The following is a 17,695-nucleotide window of genomic DNA, read 5'->3' on the forward strand; positions in this document are numbered from 1 at the left end:
AAAATACGTACATATCTAAGACAAATGAGGCGATTTCAGCAAAGACATACAATTTATTCACATCGAGTGCAACAGAGGCACTGAGGTATGCTGACTTCAGCGGAGACTACTAGTGTTGATGTTACATGGGATTATGCTGCACATATTTGTTTAAATAAGCTTATTGATGGTTGTATGAGGACAGACAGGTTCATAATTCACCTGGGAATCTGCAGGCTTTGGTCTTACTTCTCAGCTGGCAGTTGCCAACTTTCAGTTGCTCTGATGGACAGCCTAAAACACAGATGGTTTAAGCTAAACTGTTGGACTTTAACTGTAGCAGAGAATTGCTTTATACAGATGTGGTTTCTTCCCCTTCCTGAGGCAGGCTGGGTCTGTGTTAGCAGCAATCATGTTCTATATACTTCTACATCATCATAGCAGCATCAAAAATTGCTTTGTCACATCTGGGTCACAGGAGTATGTCTCACCTCCTGTAATCTGCTTGGGAAACGGAAGACCCAGATATGATGCCCAACTGTCCTCTCTTGTCTAGTCTGCATTCATGTGAGGGACGTATCCATCTCTGATCATACAGGCTTAACCACCATTGACAGAGCAGGAGACAGAGAAACTTTCAAAGACAGACACTGGTGTTTCATAGCAGCACTGTATTTCATAGCGCTTGAAACAGCATACAGACCTAAAGTCGTATAGCCTTTGACTGTCCTCTTACCTGCTGACATTCAGAGAGAAGCATGCAACAACAGCAGTGAGGACAACAGATAAACAAAACCAAACTATTTGTACAGTGTAGTTTTAGACAGGCTGACTTGTCTAAAGAATCAAACCCTTTACATTTTAGTCCTTTTCAGGAATACTTTCCTGTACCATATAGATCTTCTTTGTGGTCTTTATATATTTCAAGTACTAGAACCATATATTCCATATAAACTAAATAAAACAACATATATATATGGAACTCTAAGTGGAAAAAGTGTCGGCTTTTGTTTATATTTGGCAAAAAAAAAAAAAAAGAGTTAATGTCTGATGAATACTTTGTGCAAGGAAGCTCTTGGATTGTTTAACTATCACTGCCAGACCAGGTGGAAGATTTCAGGTACTGTTTCAGTTCATAACAAGAATTGTTAAAAAGATCATTCTCTTCCTTTGTGTCAGGTATGTTTACATCTCATTTACTGAAAGATCTGCAAAGACATCCATGTTTTTACAGAAAACAGGCAACTCCCAGTTTGTTATCCTTGTAGAAATTTGAGAAGACCATGAAAAGAATTGCAAATAACATGAAGTGCTGGTTTGATACTGGCCAGAGATTCCATATTAAGAGCAAAAATCTCTTGATCCCTCCTTGTGGAGCACATGGAACAGTTGGTCACTGGATTGCAGGTAAGATTTAGATATTTCCTTCTTGCAAAATTTTTATAATTTAAGACTTCAGCATTAAATTATTAATATGTATTTGCCATACAAGAGTCAAAGTTAGGTTATGGGCAAGCTGGCAGAAGGCCCTGAAATTTAAGCTAAAACTTTTCATTTTTAAAGGAAACTGCCTAAAGCAGTTGTTTACTTATTTCATTCTCTTTATATTTCTTTAAACAAAAAGTTTCCCTGCAGCTGTTCCTGGTCTTATAATTTATTCAGAAACAGCGAAGAGAGAAATAATTACAAGTAATGAAAAAAAAAAAGGCTGCTTGGTTGAAGCAGACAGCAGAAAAACAGAATAAAAATGCAAAGGTACTGAGAAAGATCAGCAGTATAAGCAAGTAGAGGCAAACTAAAAACAGGTTTAAAATATACATTGTAAACACATAGATCTGTAAAGAACATGACTGGTTACCAAAGCTCATTCATGTAAAAACATACTTAAACACAAGGAGTAACCTCACTTACTATGTTTGGCGATTGCCTCAATGGCAGCTATAGGTGTTTGAGAATTTGTTACTTTATTCAAAATGTCATGTCAGAGAAAGACTTACTGAACAGTCTGAAAGACACTTAGATACTCAATGTTCACATCCAGTATTGCACTTTATCTTAATAAAGCCCCACCTAAACTGAAGAAATCATCTGGTGTTTCAGGTCTATTTAATTGAAGTAAGCCACAGGGCTTGTCCTTGACTTCATTTTTTTTCTTCCTAGAAAGGAAGAAACAAACATATTTGTTATAGGCACCAAACATATAGAAACAGATGAATTGAGATAGTGTAATCTTTAAGTAACCACAAACACAAGCCATTACTGTTAAAGCTACCTATTACATCTAATTTTTAGTTCATGCAAGTAATCTAATTTGTTTCAGTAGAGTAAAGACATGCTCAGTTTTATCTATTAAAAATGCTTGTTTTGTAAGAGTTTAATCATCTTGTTCCATGTTTCCCCAAATTACTCAGAATCTCCTAGATTTCTTATGTTGGAGAAATGTGAAGAGTTGGAGTGAGGAAAGCAATCAGGAATCAACATTTCTGTACACCAGTCTTACAGAACAAAATAGACACAGAATTCATATTAAATGCTAGAGGTGAAGCCACAATGCAAGGCATATCTTTCAAAACTGCGTGGTCCATATCAAATAGTATCTTGGAATATTTGAAAAACTGAAGCAAAAAAATATTTCAGAAATGTACAGTCAGTAATGCTCATGTCAATGTCAGATAAATGCCTAAAAACATCTCTGTGCAGTATATTGAAACATATTTAAAGTTTTAAATAGCAACATTCAGGCAGAGATGAAAACAAAAATAAAGCACATCAGACTATACAAAAAGAAACAAAAGAGTAATACACAAACATCAGGATTAGTTTTCAAGACAGAGGCTTAAAGAATTGCCCACAGAGGCTCTTTCTTACAGTTTAATTCACCTCTCACAACAGACATGCAGTCTAGACTAAAACGGACATTACAATGTATATTATAATCATAGCCAGTAGTTTCATTGAATAAAAAAAATGCCTTGATCTTGCTATTACACCAACAGAAATTAACCTGTACTGAGCTCCATTACCTTCTAAGGAGCTCTTTTAGGAATAAAATTGTGTACATTTTGGCTCATTTTCAAAATAGGGGCCTTGTTTTTCAAAACAAACACTAGCTATAGTGCTTAAAGAATTGAAATATCTTTAAAGCCCCCATCGAAGTCACAGATCTACACTTTATATGGAATTGGAGAAATTACTAATCTTGAAGAACAAAAAATCCTGTCTAAAACATTGTTATATATTCCATGCACAATTTTTATTGCAGATTTTTTTTTTTGCTTAATTCCCTCAGCCTCTCTGCACAGTCCACTGAGTGTATATGAGCTCATGTATTGTAATATTTTAGATCGTTTCTGCGTGCTATCTTGCATACAGGTGTAGGAATCAGAGATGCATTCTTTTAAGAAACAAAACACTTGGGAGTTTCAGGTTTCAGACCAGGTGTTTGAAAATTTGCCTTCCTGTATGCCAACAGTACTTTCTTTCTCGCACGGGCTTCTTCCAACTTCAGCATAAGCAGAAAAATCCATACAGACTGTTCAATATTCTTGAACTTATGGAAGATTAAGAGCAGGTCTTTGATTAGCTATCTAGTCTGAAGACAACGGTAGGTTGTAGCTTTCTCCAGTCATGTTCATCTATTGCTAGCACAGTGGGGAAGGGGAACAAGTTTCTGCCTCTGGCTGGCTGATAAAATTAGATACTTCGGTTTGTTAATCAAGAAGGAAACTATATTTGCAACCACTAGGTAATTCAAAAAGTATTAAGAAATTAAATCAAGCTGCTGCTTCTGTATTTAATGTAGTACTGAATTTGAACAAAGTGGCAGACACACCTGCTCTCAAGTGACTGGACTGCATACTTTCTGAGCTGAAGTGAAACAAAACTCTGTGCTTATTCAGCACATACTAAGGTTGTCTGCACGGTCTGGTCTTAGAAGGATAAAAGACAAACTTGAGATCACGCAAGCAAGATCTCTGAATGACTAAAAGCAGCATGTACCTGTAGTCTCTCAAAAACTGCTTCCAAATAATGTAGAGAACAAAATAATAACTATTTTAATAATAAATAGCTCATAAAATGGCTGGTTCCTTCTAGCAGTTGCACAAACAACATCACGGGAATTGTTTGGAAAAAACATCCCTTGGCTCATTTCCCTGGCAAAATTGGGAGTCTCCTCACCACTCAAGAGACTGTCGCTTAAAATGCTGGTCCAAACTTCACTACATCCGTGGAGGAAAAAGCATGCTCACTAAGCCAGTTGCACTGAGGAGATGGTCCTTTTGGTGGCAATATCAGAAGTGCTGTTGGTTCTGATTTTGGTGGTAGAATCAGACTCTCTCTGCACACCCACTATGTTTTACAAGAACTGCTGGATTCGACACTTCCCAGGTCTCTTGATTGACCTGCAGGAATCACAGAAGAGGGGAGCCCAGGTGCTGAAGATTTATGCAGAAGTCTCATCCCAACAGTGTAGCAGAAACTGCTGTCTTCAGAGGAATGGTGAGTGTTTATTATCATGATTGCAGCATACATTAAAATTTGTATCATGATACACAAGTAACAACATTTTGGGTAATTTTTATACAAACATCCCTTTTTTTTGAAAAAGAAATAATGAGAAAAAAAAGATATATGTAGTTTTTGAGACAGGAAAACAGATGCACATCTTAACTGTCATCCCATCTTCAGTCCCATAGAAAGGAATTTGATAATCTGATATTTTTGGAAGACCACACTAGCAACACACGAAAATCTTAGGGTCTGCTTTGAAATTTTAGACATCTGTTACTAAACTTGCAAGTAATGCAAACAGTAAAACAACAACAACTCTTTAATATCCATCACCATCTACTCCTGTATAGAAAATTCTATACAGTGCTACAAAGTGACACTGATTACAATAGGACTCATCTTCATTAGATGAGAAAAGAAGAGGTAAGGCACAATTTGGCCTTCTCCAAAATACAAGAACATTCATTTTCTTTGAGAGACCACTCTCTTGTTCTGTGTTAATACCATACTTGTAGTCCAACCCACATATAGTGTTAATATGAGCAATAAAGCTGAGACATAGTATTTATTCAGCTAGCAATCTCTCTTGTCTTATAAAGACTCAGAATAAAAATGAGAAAATTTAATTCCTTATCCAAGACTATATTTTTACTGTATCACACTGTTCTGGTACACTTTAGCAGTGTATTTTAGGAGTGTATGTGATGTGTGTGCCTGTGGTGTCTAACTTAACCAAAAAACTCACAAGACTCAAAAGGTTTTTGGATAGAGATGACGGAAGTGAGCTACCAGTTATTAAATAAAGAAAATAAAAATTTTGATAAAATTTTGAATTATATGGACAGTTACAACCCTGAAAACCCAACACCAAGATAACTAACATAACTACCATCCGCATTCCTGTGAAGTGTCAACTTCTGTTTTAAATATTGTAAGTAAAGAGCAATTGCAGGCATTTTAGTAATGTTTTACCTATTTGAACAATAAATTTTCGGTCATAAAATGTAGGACTAGATATCTAATGAAGGTAAGTAACAGTAATTTGGAACTTTGTTTTTATAATGTTACACAGTCAAGTGCAGATTTGTTAGAATCTTAACTAAAATACAGAGATGTTAGATGGCATTTCAAAGATACGCTGTTATATTAGATTGTGGTTTCTATACAGTCCTGAAAAAATAAATGTAGTCTACCACAGACACTATTACTAATAAATGTCCTAATTAAGATTTCAAGAAAGTTTGGTAAGAAAATAACCTTTTCTGGATTCTTAGTAATAGTACAGTTACTGAAAGCTAATCTTAAAAGATAAAAAGAAATTCTGAAATAATTTTAAATCAAAAGCGACCTACTGAATTGCTTATCGCCTCAAAATAACTTAAAGCATGCTTTTAAAGTATTTTTCCTGACCAGAGAGCTATCCTTCCCTACCAAAACATAGGTTTGTGACTTTTCTTACCTGATTTTATGCAATAAAATCCATCACCACACATCCCCAAAAGAATATATGCACAGAAGCCAATTTATTCCGAGGAGATTTTTTTTTTCCTACTATTTAATGGTATTTTCTTAAAGCTTGCAAAGTAACCATTGAGATGAAAAATATTTAGAATTGTATTGTGTTGAAAATAGAAAATCTTAGTGACAATACAACTTTGCACAAACTTGGAAGACAGGAACATTTTTGAACATTCCACTCCTCCCTTCAAAAACATCCACATATTTTCAGGTATTTTCTACATTCTTAAATAAGAATTTATCCTTGCTCTGTATCAACAACACTGAATAGTGTTCATGTATCATACTGAGAAACAAACATAAAATATACAATTAGCACAAAACCTCTATTCTTTAACAAAGTCTAGGACGTTGTGTAACCAAGTCTGAAGGCAATGGTACATGCTGATACAACACATGACAAAGGTGAAGAACACTTTTCTCTTGGAAGAAAAATCATCACTGTGAGAACACATGAGAAAATGTTGATTTAAAAACAATGACAATATTCGTATGATATTACTAGTCTTTTCAGAGTCTTTAAAAATCTTTCAGCAAAAGATACCACAGAAAAGAAACTACTACTTAGATATTTCATAGAAATATTTGAAGGCTTTTGTCTTTTAAACCATTATCTTATGCTAAAATTGATGCAAAATGTTTATTCATGCCTAGAACTATTTATATATATATATATATATATATATTTTCTTAAAAAACAGTTAATGGATTTTATTCATAGAAGCCAATGATTTTCATATATGACCTTCAGAAATGCCCAAAGCTCTCAGGAAATGTATCAAAATTTACTGGCTAAAGATGCTTCCTGAACACTACAAAATGCTTGTAATCTTTTAAAGGAAGATGTAAACCAATTGGTATACAACAGAGTTTTGTATAGTCCCTGTAAGGTTATCATTGTTTCTCTGACAAGTTATGTTCTTCTATTGTTTTAATAATCACAGACTTCTTATTCCAGTTTTACTTTTATGAAAGTCTACTCTAAGCTCAACTGGAATTTTCATAACTGGAAACTGATTAAACCTAAGTAAAGGCAGAAAGTGGTATCAGTAAAAGAAAAAATGCTGATTAAATCCTTTGATTTAGATTTGATGCCAAACCATACCCTTACTTGCTATTCATTATAGTTTATAATCCCATTTTTACTTGTAAGTATCACTGTTTTCATTTCAGCTACACAGATAACTTTGATCTTTGTATGTGAGTAGCTAAAAAACACAATGCAATATAAATTTGGTAACAGCACTTCAAGTATGCTTTTTTTATTCCATAAAGTTACTGGATTTGTATTGTTCAGACAGATTACGTTTTCATTGCACATTTTAAATTGCATGATATACATATTTTGAAAACAATGCTTCTCTCTTAGGTTACACATGTTCATTACGAAGGAAAAAAAATATATACTTTTATGTTTGCAGTGTTATTCTATGACTCAGTATTTAGAATATTAAGTGAAAAACTACAATGTATACAGAAAATATAGTAAGGGTGGACATACTGCATATTCTTCCTTTTTCTTATTTGTTGATAAGTTAGGGTTACTTCCTTTAGTTACGCACAAAATGGAAAGAGCTGCATTATTTTTTCCATAATTTGTTGTATAAGAATTACAGATTACTTTCTTTACTTACAAATAGGAGGCATGTTTGGAATAAAAAAGTTTTCCATTTACTTAGGTATTTAAAGCTAGGTAGCTTCCTAGCAGTTTATGTAAAATAAAGCTTTTTCATTACTGTTAAATGAATATACTGCAACTAGAATATTTTTCATATATATATATATAATATTTTAGAATCACAGAATCACAGAATTTCTAGGTTGGAAGAGACCTCAAGATCATCGAGTCCAACCTCTAACCTAACACTAACTGTCCCCACTAAACCATATCCCTAAGCTCTACATCTAAACGTCTTTTGAAGACTTCCAGGGATGGTGACTCCACCACCTCCCTGGGCAGCCTGTTCCAATGCCTCACAACCCTTTCAGTAAAGAAGCTCTTCCTAACATCTGACCTAAAACTCCCCTGGCGCAACTTTAGCCCATTCCCCCTCGTCCTGTCACCAGGCACGTGGGAGAACAGGCCAACCCCCACCTCTCTACAGCCTCCTTTAAGGTATCTGTAGAGAGCGATAAGGTCGCCCCTGAGCGTCCTCTTCTCCAGGCTGAATAAGCCCAGCTCCTTCAGCCGCTCCTCGTAGGACTTGTTCTCCAGGCCCCTCACCAGCTTCGTCGCCCTTCTTTGGACCCGCTCAAGCACCTCGATGTCCTTCTTGTAGCGAGGGGACCAAAACTGAACACAGTACTCGAGGTACGGCCTCACCAGAGCCGAGTACAGGGGGACGATCACCTCCCTAGCCCTGCTGGTCACACTATTTCTGATACAAGCCAGGATGCCGTTGGCCTTCTTGGCCACCTGAGCACACTGCTGGCTCATATTCAGCCGACTGTCCACTATCACTCCCAGGTCCTTCTCCACCTGGCAGCTCTCCAACCACTCATCTCCCAGCCTGTAGCTCTGCTTGGGATTATTACGCCCCAGGTGCAGGACCCGGCACTTGGCCTTGTTGAACTTCATGCAGTTGACCCCAGCCCATCGGTGCAGCCTATCCAGATCCTCCTGCAGAGCCTTCCTACCCTCGAGCAGATCGACACTCGCACCTAACTTGGTGTCATCTGCAAACTTACTGAGGGTGCACTCAATGCCCTCGTCCAGATCATTGATGAAGATGTTAAAGAGGACCGGCCCCAGCACCGAGCCCTGGGGGACGCCACTAGTGACTGGCCTCCAACTGGATTTGACTCCATTTACCACAACTCTCTGGGCCCGGCTATCCAGCCAGTTTCTAACCCAACGAAGCGTGCGCCAGTCCAAGCCAAGAGCAGCCAGTTTCTTGAGGAGAATGCTGTGGGAGATGGTGTCAAAAGCCTTGCTGAAGTCAAGGTAGACCACATCCACAGCCTTTCCCTCGTCCACCCAGCGTGACACTTTGTCATAGAAGGAGATCAGGTTCGTCAAGCAGGACCTGCCTTCCATAAACCCATGCTGACTGGGCCTGATCGCCTGCTTGCCCTTCAAGTGCCGCATGATGACTACCAAGAGGATCTGCTCCATGAGCTTCCCTGGTACTGAGGTCAAACTGACAGGCCTGTAGTTCCCCGGGTCAGCCCTCCGGCCCTTCTTGTAGATGGGCGTCACATTCGCTAGCCGCCAGTCAGCTGGGACCTCCCCCGATAGCCAGGACTGCTGATAAATGATGGATAGTGGCTTGGCCAGCTCCTCTGCCAGTTCTCTCAGTACCCTTGGGTGGATCCCATCCGGCCCCATCGACTTGTGCACATCCAAGTGCCGTAGCAGGTCACCAACCAGTTCTTCGTGGATGGTGAGGGCCACATCCTGCTCCCCATCCCCTTCCACCAGCTCAGGGTACTGGGAATCCAGAGAACAACCGGTATTGCCGCTAAAGACTGAGGCAAAGAAGGCATTGAGCACCTCCGCCTTTTCCTCATCTCTTGTAACTAAGTTTCCCCCTGCATCCAGTAAAGGATGGAGATTCTCCTTTGTCCTCCTTTTTGTGTTGATGTATTTATAAAAGCGTTTTTTGTTATCTTTAACGGCAGTAGCCAGATTGAGCTCCAGATGAGCTTTGGCCTTCCTAATTTTGTCCCTGCACAGCCTCGCTACATCCTTATAGTCCTCCCTAGTGGCCAGCCCACTTTTCCAAAGATTATAAACCCTCTTTTTTCTCCTAAGCTCAAGCCACAGTTCTCTGTTCAGCCAGGCTGGTCTTCTTCCCCTCTGGCTCATCTTTGGGCACATGGGAACAAACCGCTCCTGCGCCATTAGGATTTGCCTCTTGAAGAGTGCCCAGCCTTCCTGGACCCCTCTGCCCTTCAGAACCGCCCCCCAAGGGACTCTACCAACCAGTGTCCTCAGCAGCCCAAAGTCAGCTCTCTGAAAGTCCAGTACAGGAAGGTTCCCTTCCTGGCCTCGCCAAGAATAGTGAACTCCACCATTTCGTGGTCACTCTGCCCAAGACAGCTCCCGACAATCACATCCTCCACCAGTCCTTCTCTGTTTGTGAAGAGAAGGTCTAGCGGGGCACCACCCCTGGTAGGCTCACTAATCAGCTGTGTTAGGAAGCTATCTTCCACTTTCTCCAGAAACCTCCTAGACTGCTTTCTCTGGGCTGTGTTGTGCTTCCAGGATATGTCAGGGAAGTTGAAGTCCCCCACGAGAACCAGCGCTGACGATTTCGCAACTTCTGTCAGCTGCCTGTAGAACTCCTCATCCGTCTCCTTGTCCTGGTTCGGCGGTCTGTAACAGACCCCGACCAGGACGCCAGCCTTGTTGTCCCTGCCGATCCTAACCCAAAGGGACTCGATCTTGTCATTCCTAGCCTCGAGTTTTACAACATCGAAAGACTCTCTAATATAGAGAGCCACACCGCCACCCCTTCTGTGCTGTCTGTCCCTTCTGAAGAGCCTATAGCCAGGCATCGCAGCACTCCAGTCATGAGACTGGTCCCACCACGTTTCTGTGATGGCAACCAAGTCGTAGCCTGCCCGCTGCACGATGGCTTCCAGCTCCTCCTGTTTGTTACCCATGCTGCGTGCATTGGTGTAGATGCACTTCAGCTGGGCCATTACCTTATTCCCCGGCCTTGCTATTGTTCCCCCTGGCACAGCTCCAACAATCCTTGCTACACCCCATCCCCCTTCTTACCTAGTTTAAAGCCCTCTCAATGAGCCCCGCCAGCTCCTGGCCAAGGATCCTTTTTCCCCTAAAGGATAGGGACCCGTCTACGGCCATCAGACCAGGTGCTGAATAAACTGCCCCATGGTCGAAAAACCCAAGATCTCTGCGTTGGCACCAGCCCCGGAGCCACGTGTTCAACAGGTGGGCTTTCCTGGTCCTCTCCGTACCCCTCCCTGTCACCGTAGGGATGGACGAAAGCACTACCTGCACTCCCGCTCCGTCCACTAACCGTCCCAGCCCCCTAAAGTCTCTTTTGATTGCCTTCAGGCTTCTGTCTTCAATGTCGTCACTGCCCGCCTGGACTATCAGAAGAGGATAATAATCAGAGGGGCGTACCAGGTTGGGAAGCTTCCTGGCAACGTCCCTGACCCTGGCCCCAGGGAGGCAGCAGACTTCCCTACGGGTAGGGTCAGGCCGACAAATAGGGCCCTCTGTTCCCCTAAGGATAGAGTCTCCCACAACAATCACCCTTCTTTCTTTCTTGATGGAGGCAGTCCTGAGGCGTGGAGTCGACCTCCTTGCCCTAGGCATCCTCCTGGGAACACTTTCTACCTCTTCCTCAGTTGCTGTTGATCTCTCAGTCTCCAGGGCCTCAAACCTGTTGCGTAAGGGCACCTGGGAAGGTGGGGCCGGAAGGGGAGGGCATCGCCTGCCATGTCGAGCAGGGACCTGTCTCCATTCCTCCTCAACTCCCAGATCCCCTCCCTCTGCCCGACGGCGACAAGGCAGGGGCTCCACCCCCATTTGGGGTGTCTCACCCCGGTACCTCTCCTTGAGGCCCTGCAGGGAGTTACTCCACAAGTCTATCTCCCGCTCACACTCCCTGATGGCCCTCAACCTCTCCACCTCCTCCTTGAGCTCCGCCACCATGCGGATCAGGTCATCCACCTGCTCGCACCTCACGCACGCAGCGTCTCTGACTCCCGCCGATGGCAGCAGCAGGCTCTGACACTCCCTGCATCCGGTGACCTGAACCGCTGCATTCTTTAACGGGCAGTCGGTCTGGGTGTGTACCGACCTCCCGGAGAGCCCACCGTGCCTGGTGGAGACCATTATCGCCTAGCTAACGACTGTCGTTAGGAGGTGTTCGTGTGGGCAGGCGATCGCTCTCCGCCCTCCCTGCTCGCCCTGCCTGCGCGAACTGCCGCGCTAACTGCCGCGCCACTCCCCTCTGACGCGCCACGCCCTGTTTGCCCGTCCTGGTCGCTCGCGCTCCCTAGGGGCTGCTTTTGAACGGCCGGGGAGGGGGCGCTGCTGGCTCCGCCTTCTCCTCGTCAGCCTCCCTCACGAGGGCTGCCGGGTCCTGGCGGCTCCCTGAAGTCGGCTCGATGCCGGAAAATCAGCCCTGCCTGGCCCGATCCCCCGCTCCGCTGCAGAACGCGTCTGCTCCGGAGCCGATCGCCTCGGCAAATGGCCGAGACGATCGACAATTAGAATTGTTTTCTTGAAGCAACACTTCAGCCCTATTAATTCACATTTTCTAAACAGTCACACTATCTAATACAGATAAGCATCTTAAGAGAATTCATATACAAATTGTCCCATTCAGGCAAAAGGAATACTACAATTTTCTGAAGTGCAACGCCTGGAGAGGCAGGTATCAGAAAATTCTCTGTAGCTTTGGAAATAATCGACAGTATTTTCTGCTGTTGAATGTGTCTCCTGTCCTGTTATTACTTTTCCTAATTGCAGCTAGCCATATATAAAGTTCAGGTGGGAAGACTATTTTCAAGCCAAGAAAAACAAGCCCACAAAACTTCATACGACTAAACCAAAACCTTACATTGATCCTACTTTAAGCATATTGATATAAAATAAAATCAACTTTTGACTTGATATTTTGAATTTGACTGTGACACTAACCATAAGTATTTAAGCATATGGATGAGCACGTGACATAAAATTTTCAAAAGTATCTAATGAATCTCACTTCTAAAGCCCTATTTTCTTTCTTTGAGATATCTTAAACCCGTAGGTTTCAAACATCTATATACTTTTGAAAATTGGTCTTCAGTGACAATTTTTTCAGGCATTTTGCCATTATTACTTTAGCCTTGATTCCTCAGGTGGAAAGACAGAAGTGAACCTCCAAATATAAATTAAGAATTGTCTAAACTAGTATATTCACAGAAATACAATAGCCCAAAGGTAAAATGGAAAGGACTGAAAACTAGGAGCAAGGTTGAATGCCACTTAATTATTGTAGATCAGGATTGGCCATCTGATGGTTGTCTGGGTGAAAGGATGTTTGCTGTCCATTTTTAAGTAGACAGGTATCCATTACACAAGAGCAAAAACTTCGAAGTTGCCTTCCTTGATAGTTTTACTTTTATACATGGTCCACTCACTGCAACAGAGATGTAAAGGAAGAAATACACAAGTAAGAGGGCTACAGACTACAGCATACAATTTCCTTTAATCAGAGGTTTATTTAGAATTCAGGAGGCTATTCTATTTGTCTTCTTCAGATGTAAAATAAGAATATAGTTACAAGTAGTTATGCTTTTCTGACTGGGTGTTTAAGTAGTTTGCATGATAATGAAAGAACCACTGATATACAGTACTAAAATGTACTGATTAGCTGCTCAGTATTAATGCTCTTTTAATGTTAAATAATGTAATAACATGCAAAATACAATGGTCACTATACTGATAAATTCAGCTTTATTCTTTTTGTGTTATAGTTTCCTGCAACCTAGCAGTGTTCTATCATGGAGCTACTCATGAGAATATGAATTGCTTGCACATGTCTTGCCCATCACTGGAAAGTTGTATAATAAAGGCTAGAATCAACGTTGTTTTGTACAACATCACAACAGGTAATCAAGCTTTACATATATAGTCTGAAAACAACGCAACCATAAGAAACGTTAACATTATATGAGGTCATTTGCTTTGCTAAAAGATCAGCAGTAACACACAATGATAAAAATGCGTAAGACACCTTTTCCTTTTTCATAATGTATCTACTTCTGGGAATACTCCTCCAGTTTATTCCATTCAGTGTTTGAGAAAGGACATTTAAGATACACCCTGTTTTCAAGATTCATGGTCTGAGTATCTAATGAATACTTTATTAAGGGAAAGTACCATGCAAGATATGACAGACAGAGAGGCAAGGCTGTTGCTGCTCCAAACACTAGCAAGGCTGAAAATGTGTTCCCATCAGGCATACCCATACAGACCACACGTGTATACCCCATGCATACAAATGTACACAGCCAGACACACAGAGAGCACAGAGAGACACACAAATCAGACACAAAGGCAGCACCAAGAGCCTCATCCTCTGTGGCTGCACAGGATGGTGATCTGCTAGTGAGAATATAGAATCATAGAATCATAGAATATTCTGAGTTGGAAGGGACCCTTAAGGATCATCAAGTCCAACTCTTGACACCGCACAGGTCTACCCAAAAGTTCAGACCATGTGACTAAGTGCACAGTCCAATCTCTTCTTAAATTCAGACAGGCTCGGTGCAGTGACAACTTCCCTGGGGAGCCTGTTCCAGTGTGCAACCACCCTCTCTGTGAAGAACCCCCTTCTGATGTCAAGCCTAAATTTCCCCTGCCTCAGCTTAACCCCGTTCCCGCGGGTCCTGTCACTGGTGTTAATGGAGAAAAGGTCTCCTGTCTCTCGACACCCCCTTACGAGGAAGTTGTAGACTGTGATGAGGTCTCCTCTCAGCCTCCTCTTCTCCAGGCTGAACAGGCCCAGTGACCTCAGCCGTTCTTTGTACGTCTTCCCCTCCAGGCCTATCACCATCTTCGTAGCCCTCCTCTGGACACTCTCCAACAGTTTCATGTCCTTTTTATACTGTGGTGCCCAGAACTGCACACAGTACTCGAGGTGAGGCCGCACCAGCGCAGAGTAGAGCGGGACAATCACCTCCCTTGACCTACTAGCGATGCCGTGCTTGATGCACCCCAGGACACGGTTGGCCCTCCTGGCTGCCAGGGCACACTGCTGGCTCATATTCAACTTGCTGTCTACCACGACCCCCAGATCCCTCTCTTCTAGGCTGCTCTCCAGCGTCTCATCGCCCAGTCTGTACGTGCAGCCAGGGTTTCCCCGTCCCAGGTGCAGGACCCGGCACTTGCTCTTATTGAACTTCATACGGTTGGTGATCGCCCAGCTCTCCAACCTATCCAGATCTCTCTGCAAGGCCTTACCACCCTCATTCGAGTCCACGACTCCTCCAAGTTTGGTGTCATCAGCAAACTTGCTCAAAATACCTTCTATTCCTACATCCAGATCGTTTATAAAAATATTGAAAAGTACCGGCCCTAAAATGGAGCCTTGAGGGACCCCACTAGTGACCGCCCGCCAGCCTGACGCAGCCCCATTTACCATAACCCTTTGGGCCCTGCCCGTTAGCCAATTGCTCACCCATTGTATGATGTTTTTATTTAGCTGTATGGTGGACATTTTGTCCAGTAGGATCCTATGGGAGACCGTGTCAAAAGCCTTGCTGAAGTCCAAAAAAATCACATCAGCTGGTTTCCCTTGGTCCACCATACGGGGTGGATAAATATATATTTGATATATATATATATATATATAACATATATAATATATATATAATATATAATAATATATATAATATATATAATAATATAGTAATAATAATATATAATATAATAATATAATAATATATAATATATATAATATATATAATATATATTTGATAAATATTTTTTATAAATATATATACATATAATGTATGAGTGTATATGTGTGTGTATATATATATATATATATATATATATATATATATGTAAAATGCACCTAAGCAAGGTGAATCCCTCCAGCAGCTGGGCTCAGACACTCATTTTGACCAGTAGCTGCCACTGGATCCCAGTCTACCCCACGCTGGCACCTGAACGAACACCCGACCCCCCAGGGGCACAATCACCCTCCAGTTGCTGGTACATATTGACTGAGTCTTTTTCTCTTGTATGCAGATGAACTTTTATCACATAAACTAATAATGTTTATGATTTAACAGGGATTGATCCAGATCTTCTTATTTTTGAAAAAGCAACACCCAAAGAGCCAAATATGCACTCCTCACCTAATAAATATGAAAGACAAAACAGCACAAAGACCATCGAGTGGGAAAGATGCCAGCATGGTAATGTCATGTCAAGTTCTCTTCTGCTCCTAGCTCCATCTTCTACCACTGGCCACGGTTTGACAGCAAACACTTACACCTCCAGTACAAACCTGATGGTTGAAAGAAATAAAGTTATCACATATTCCAGGGCAGAAACTTCTCCTCTTGATGACCATTTGGCTAAGAGGACTCATACAACTTCAGTAAGCACTAGGTCAGCCACTAGCTCAGACAAAAGAACTGTACGCTCAACTTTGATATCTAAATCTGCAGAGGTGTTATCCCACATGCCTACTCCTCCTCATCTGAACAGCAGTAAGCAACACCTAAATGAAACCAAAGGCTACAGTGGTAGGAATTATACTTCAGACAACGAGGTACCTGATTGGGATGCTGCAGCTCTGGGTGTCTGGTTGATTCCAGTTGTTCTTTGCTCTTCTCCCATCTTCCTTTGCTGTTGTACAGTTGCTCTTGCAGCAGGGTGTTGCAGAAATAGGACAGGTCAGTACAATCCCATAAGGAGAAGAAGACCAATGTCTAGACGAGTCATAAAATACACTAGTGTCAAAGGTAGTTTGTAAAATGCAGTCACCATTCTTGTTTTGGAACAAATATACTTTTAAAAAATGAATTGCATGTGCTGGCCTGATTCTTTTACAGAACAGAGTTAGTTTCAGAATCATTCAGTTGTATTTTCATTCTCACCAGATGAAACAATTTCTTTTTGGGGTAAGAAGTACACACTCTACACATTCAAAGCTGCTTGAGCATATATTGGTTTATAATCTGACCCAGACTAATACCTGACACAAACTATACACTTTCCCTAATTTAAGAGAGCAGATTCACTGCAGCTTTACATAACATCTCCGTTGACTTTGACCAAACTTAGAAAATTAAGTAAAAATGCAATTAGTAAAACTGACTCAAGTTTTACACTATCATAAAATCATTTAATTCTAATAATCCTTTAACTGCCGAAGATCTAGTTGTTTCTATAAAAACTATGTATTCATTTTCTCCTGTTATTTTCTAGATTGTTTTTCACTATTTATCCCTAACACTGGAACAAAACAATTTCACCAGAACTATTTACTTCTTCAAAGAAAAACACCTACAAAAAAACCTAGTCCCTCAAACTACCGAATTCCATTAACTCATACCAAAACATCTGATTATTCAATTATTTATGCTTTACTTTAACCTCAATCTTCTGATAACCATAATTTCAATGTTTTTCAAGTCCTTCTAGAAGTACCTTTAGACTTTTCCTGTTTTTTAAACTTACTTGCTGTGCAGTACATTGCAGATCCATTCTACTATTGGTTAATGCAGGCATAAATACAGCTAAGAATTGTTCATACATTACAGTCAATTTGTGTTGCCCATACTGACTTACTTTTTTGTGCTTAATCACATTTACTATTTACAACATTTACTTTTTTTAATAGGGTCATTTAATGTACGGTGCACAGAAATATACAAAAGGTTTTGAATGGTCTAGAATTTATCTTTATAATTAAAAATAAATAAGATAATATATTTATTTTTTTTTTAAAGCCACCTTTGTTTCTTTATCCTGTATACATACTTCATAATAGTGCTCCTTCTAAACATAAATCAAGTAATTAGATCAACAAAGTAGGAAGGTATTTCCTCAGCTTACCTTGCTCAGGAAGTTTGCTTAGCATAGCAAACATTTTCAGCAGTAACTGGGATTGCTCTTCCTCTTTTAAATTTGTTGATGTCTCAGAGTTTCTCACTTTCTTCACTTGCTGTGAAAAGTTCCTATTTTCCAGATGAGTTGAAA

At 40.9% G+C, this 17,695-nt stretch overlaps 1 protein-coding gene and 2 long non-coding RNA genes across 3 annotated transcripts; 1 reads left to right on the top strand and 2 right to left on the bottom strand.

Annotated features, from left to right (window-relative positions):
- Positions 1 to 33: 33 nt before the first annotated feature.
- LOC118179177 lies at positions 34 to 6,687 on the bottom strand. Its single transcript, XR_004756380.1, has 2 exons — positions 4,230 to 6,687; positions 34 to 2,135 (listed from the first exon to the last, which is right to left on the bottom strand). It is a non-coding gene; the product is annotated as an uncharacterized LOC118179177 (long non-coding RNA).
- Positions 4,251 to 16,466, top strand: MANSC4 (MANSC domain containing 4). Its single transcript, XM_035348246.1, has 3 exons — positions 4,251 to 4,479; positions 13,453 to 13,587; positions 15,778 to 16,466. Exons 1-3 carry the CDS (start codon positions 4,251 to 4,253, stop codon positions 16,464 to 16,466), a joined length of 1,053 nt encoding a protein of 350 aa, XP_035204137.1.
- Positions 12,229 to 16,391, bottom strand: LOC118179182. Its single transcript, XR_004756381.1, has 3 exons — positions 16,267 to 16,391; positions 15,844 to 15,995; positions 12,229 to 13,115 (listed from the first exon to the last, which is right to left on the bottom strand). It is a non-coding gene; the product is annotated as an uncharacterized LOC118179182 (long non-coding RNA).
- Positions 16,467 to 17,695: the final 1,229 nt, after the last annotated feature.

The sequence above is a fragment of the Oxyura jamaicensis genome, chromosome 1, assembly GCF_011077185.1.
Source record: "Oxyura jamaicensis isolate SHBP4307 breed ruddy duck chromosome 1, BPBGC_Ojam_1.0, whole genome shotgun sequence".
Lineage (NCBI taxonomy): Eukaryota > Metazoa > Chordata > Aves > Anseriformes > Anatidae > Oxyura > Oxyura jamaicensis.